Here is a 1,872-nt window from a genome sequence, read left to right as displayed (position 1 = left end):
GGAAACATCGGGCCGGTGGGGGAACATCGGGACGGTGGGAAACATGGGGCCGGTGGGAAACATCGGGCAGGTGGGAAACATCGGGCCAGTGGGGGAACATGGGGCCGGTGGGAAACATGGGGCCGGTGGGAAAACATCGGGCCAGTGGGGGAACATCGGGACGGTGGGGAACATCGGGACGGTGGGAAACATGGGGCCGTTGGGAAAACATCGGGCCGGTGAGGGAACATCGTGCCCATGGGGGAACATCGGGCCCATGGGAAACATTGGGGGCCGGTGGTTTTATTCATCTGGTGGCTTCGTTTACATTCAGGGTTTCTGTTTTCCAGGTTTTCTGTTTCTAAACACTTTGTTCATCCAAAGAGGCCGGCATGAAACCACCTGGACCATCCTGAGGAAGTTTGGTTATGACGACAACCTGGAGCTGACCGACGACTACCTGTACCCCGAGTCGGTGCATTTATTATTATTATTATTGTTCTGAAGACTTTAGACAGAAAATGGGCAGAAAAGATGAAATCAGGACTAATTTTAATTGATGTTGCTCTGCATAAAAGGAAACGTGTTTCAGATTCACTGGCTTCTGGTTCAGCAGCCTCACGTTTCCTCCAGTTTAAAACTGGACGAGTTTGATGTGAGGAGCTTAAATCCATGTAAGCAAAGGAAAATGTTTAAATTTCACACCGTACGCGTCCTGGCACTTTGATTAACTTTCTCTGCTTTCTTCCGTAGTTTTCACTTGTATTTTGCCAAATTACGTCAACCTGAAATCTGAAATGATATTCAGTGTTTAACCTCAGGAAGTAAATCATCGAGTGTTTATTCAAAGTTTGTTTTTGGGGTTTTATCGTTAGTTTTACCAGCCGGCCCTTTAAGGACGTCCACAATCTGGATTTAAAATAAAATGTGTTTGACTTTCCTGATCTGTAAGAACTCTGTAACGATGTCTAAAACTCTATAACTTGATCAACTTTGATTATTTGTGTTTGGAAAAGTTAAACAAGTTTCTCGCTCGTCGGCTGCTTTGTGTTTCCAGACTCCGAGTTCCTGTGGGCTGCAGCACAGAGATCAACCAGTTGGGCCACCAGTTCCTCCAGCAGCTGTTTGACAAATACGACGAGGCGAGTCCAGAACAGGAAGTCGGCCGGTAAAGACCGTCTGATTTTACTGAGTCCGGCTGTTTTCCTGCTCAGGATCAGGACGCCGCCCTGTCGCCGGCGGAGCTGAAGAACCTGTTCTGCGTTTGTCCCTACATGCCGTGGGGCGCCGACGTCCTGCTGGCCGTGCCGACCACGGACCAGGGCTACATCACCAACCGGGGCTACCACTGCCAGTGGATGTAGGTGAAGCCGAGTTCACGCATCCGCTATGCCAGAGCAGATTATCGGCACCAATCTTTACCATAACCGAGGCGTTAAGATTTTACTCAAGCAGGAGATAAACGTGTTTTTGCTCGAGTACAAATAAAAAGTAACTAAACGATAAATTATCAGACCAAAGAAATTTTCCAAATCACTTTTTCATTATGAAATCTTGTGAAACTTTAACAAAAACTGCAGGTGAGAGTCTGAATGGTGAGTTTCTGGTTAAAACGTGTTTATGTTTCATTCAGAAATTTCACTCAGTAGGATTAGAAAGTACTGCATAGTAAAAATACTCCTAAAAGTTCATTCTTTCAAAAAAGTTGCTCTACTAAATGTAACCAGTTCCTCCCCGGTTCTGGTGAAGACTCTTTGGGTCGGTTCGGGTCGGTTCTCCACTCCTTCATTAGACGCCGTTTCTTTTTTGTTCCGTCTTTTAGCGCCGAGTTAAAAGACTCGGCGCTAAAAGACGCCGGCGTCAGAGGAAATCGCATACGATTTCAGAGGAAAT

At 46.6% G+C, this 1,872-nt stretch overlaps 1 protein-coding gene across 1 annotated transcript in view; it reads left to right on the top strand.

Moving 5' to 3' along the window:
* rhot2 (ras homolog family member T2) overlaps positions 1-1,872 on the top strand; it is a 14,638-nt gene that overhangs the window by 6,181 nt on the left and 6,585 nt on the right. Inside the window, exons 11-13 of the mRNA XM_008436345.2 lie at positions 330-450; positions 1,037-1,121; positions 1,194-1,339. Of these exons, the coding sequence (XP_008434567.1) occupies positions 330-450; positions 1,037-1,121; positions 1,194-1,339 (352 nt within the window). The remainder of the gene's footprint in view (positions 1-329; positions 451-1,036; positions 1,122-1,193; positions 1,340-1,872) is intronic.

This window comes from Poecilia reticulata, linkage group LG19, assembly GCF_000633615.1.
Source record: "Poecilia reticulata strain Guanapo linkage group LG19, Guppy_female_1.0+MT, whole genome shotgun sequence".
In the NCBI taxonomy this organism is placed as follows: domain Eukaryota; kingdom Metazoa; phylum Chordata; class Actinopteri; order Cyprinodontiformes; family Poeciliidae; genus Poecilia; species Poecilia reticulata.
This window is presented reverse-complemented; position numbering and strand designations above follow the sequence as displayed.